The 2572-nt window shown below is 40.4% G+C and overlaps 1 protein-coding gene across 1 annotated transcript in view; it reads left to right on the top strand.

The window, feature by feature from the left end:
- Positions 1 to 2572, top strand: part of LOC103139687 (extracellular calcium-sensing receptor-like) — an 11501-nt gene that overhangs the window by 4795 nt on the left and 4134 nt on the right. Inside the window, 3 exon segments of the mRNA XM_016672581.1 lie at positions 175 to 398; positions 2116 to 2246; positions 2396 to 2525. Coding sequence (XP_016528067.1) covers positions 175 to 398; positions 2116 to 2246; positions 2396 to 2525 — 485 coding nt within the window.

Raw genomic sequence — 2572 nt, 5'->3', positions numbered from 1 at the left:
AGTGGTTCGGCGCTTCACAGCAGAGAGGAACTGTTCTGGTTCTCACCTCTGTTCAGGCAGCAATCTGCACTGCCTGGCTTGTCTCTTCCTCACCCGCTCCACATAAAAACACTCAGTACCACAATGACAAGATAGTTTATGAGTGTGTCGTTGGCTCAACCGTTGGTTTTTCAGTGTTACTCGGTTACATTGGCTTGCTGGCCATCCTCAGCTTTCTGATCGCATTTCTGGCGAGGAATCTGCCCGACAACTTCAACGAGGCCAAACTCATCACTTTCAGCATGCTGATCTTCTGTGCTGTGTGGGTGGCCTTTGTTCCTGCTTATGTCAGCTCACCGGGCAAATATGCAGATGCAGTGGAGGTGTTCGCCATCCTGGCCTCCAGTTTTGGCCTCTTGGTGGCGCTGTTTGGACCCAAATGTTACATAATTCTGCTGAAACCAGAAAGAAATACAAAGAAAGCTCTGATGGGGCGAAGCACTATAGGAACTACTGAAAGGTAAAAGATGTTGAGGGAAGTGAACTGCTTAGAAGAAGTTTCATTCATAACTGCAACATGAATGCTGTGAGATTAAAGAAGCTTGAATTCAACACAAAGCTTTTCACATAACTTACTTTCTGAATATTCCACGCACAAAAAATGAGGAGCAAGCAAAACGATTGTGTGATTTTGTAATGGGACGGGATTAAAAGCTTTTGAACTTTTTTGTTCAACTGTGTAACTTGGATCAACTCAGATTATTTACAGTGATTTCAACCTCAGGTGGCATTTAGCTACAGAACCCCCCCCCCATCTGATTTAATGTTTAAATTGCTCTATAAATTCTGCTTTTTCAGGAAAAAAAAACATAAGACTCAGGGTAAGTATGAAGATCTTACAGGGACAAATCAAGGAAAGAGAAGCCATTTTTAAACAAATATTGTAGCTGGCCTAACATAAAAAAAAACTTATTGAAGATAAATCAGCTAAATATGGAGGAGCTGTTCTTTAATTTCTGGCATTATTCATGTCTTAATGTGGACAAACTTGAGAAAGAAAATGTTTCTGCTACCTCATTAATCAAAAGTCTAATCATTCTGAAGTGAGTATTAATTTTCTTAACCATTAGCAAAATATTCTCTGTAGTTATTAGGTGGCACAGTATCTCCCTACCAGTAATTGTTGCAGTCGGGTCAGGTTTTATTTTCAGCTGAGAATTATTTTTCAGAGATTCATGCTTTAAAAAAAAAGGATTTTATGTCTTTAGCTTTTTTCAGTATCATCACAACATACAACCCTTTGGAGCATTCACTACAGGCTGTATATAAAATATGTTTTGATACTTATTTTTAAAATCGAAATGTCTCATTATTTTATTTTTCATGCAGCCACTTCCTGTCAGTTATAAACCTGTGAGCCTGTTCACAATAGATATTCTGGGTTTTACTATCTGTGCAGCACAGTTCTGCAGCTGTTGCCTAAAAGTTACCTAGTTTGAAATTTTTTTCTATCTTTTATCTAATTATCAAAAATAATTATTCAGCATGTTTTTTTCAACATGGTTTTGAATAAATGTTGTAGAATTATAGACGTTGGGCGACAAAGACGACATGGCAAATATGTCGGCATGCTACCTGGAGGGCACCGTCTCTTTTTTTTTCCCTCTGTTTTCATACCAAAATAAGTCAATGAATGTCTTTTAAATTGTCTGCAACTTTGTAAATAAATTCAAATCTGTATTTTAAAAAAAGCATTAAAAATAGATGCTTTTTTTCGTCATAAAAGGAAGCAAAAATATAATTTATTGCTCTGCTGATGCTCAAATTATCATGATCAAATTAGTCGGTATTCAGCAAATAAAAGGCCAGGAAAGCATAATCAGCATAACAGGCCCTGCCCACTCTCCATCCTCTGCCCACTCTCCATCCTCTGCCCACTCTCCATCCTCTGCCCTGCTGGGCAGCGTAGTCAATAAAAAAGAGGGGAGAAAGAAGGGAAGCATCACAACCAGGCTCAATCTAATGACTGTCATGCCAAAACTAAAGCGCCCAAGCCTGTTCGTTGTTCTACTGCTGCACTCTGGTGCTTTTTCCTCTGTGCCCTCCTCTTTGTTTCCCTCCTCCTGTCTGTTACAGGGACAGTTTCATCTAAACGGCATGCACAAGGCTGGGGATTTGATACTCGGAGGGCTGTTTCAGGTCCACTTCTTCTCCGTGTTTCCTGACCAGTCGTTTACCGCCGAGCCACAACAGCTGACGTGCCACAGGTAAGTGTGTCAGGGGCACATTTACAGAGAAACCAGGAAAGGTGCTGTAAGCAGAAAGACTGTGCTGAGCATGAGGATCGGGTGCGATCGTGTGAGAAATATTTGGCATATGTATATAACTGAACTCTTACTTGTTTTCTTTGTGTTAGTTTTGATCTGTTAGGATTTAGACAGGCTCAGACCATGGCCTTTGCTATTGATGAGATCAACGGAAACTCTCAACTTTTGCCCAATGTCACTTTGGGCTACAGTTTGTATGACAACTGTCTCACCCTGGGAGTTGGATTTCGTGCAGCGCTGGCATTAATCAGTGGTCAAGAGGAGCA

This window comes from Poecilia formosa, unplaced genomic scaffold (genome assembly GCF_000485575.1).
Source record: "Poecilia formosa unplaced genomic scaffold, Poecilia_formosa-5.1.2 Scaffold63, whole genome shotgun sequence".
Taxonomy (NCBI): domain Eukaryota; kingdom Metazoa; phylum Chordata; class Actinopteri; order Cyprinodontiformes; family Poeciliidae; genus Poecilia; species Poecilia formosa.
Note: the sequence above shows the minus strand (reverse complement) of the source record. Positions and strands in the feature narration are given on the sequence as shown.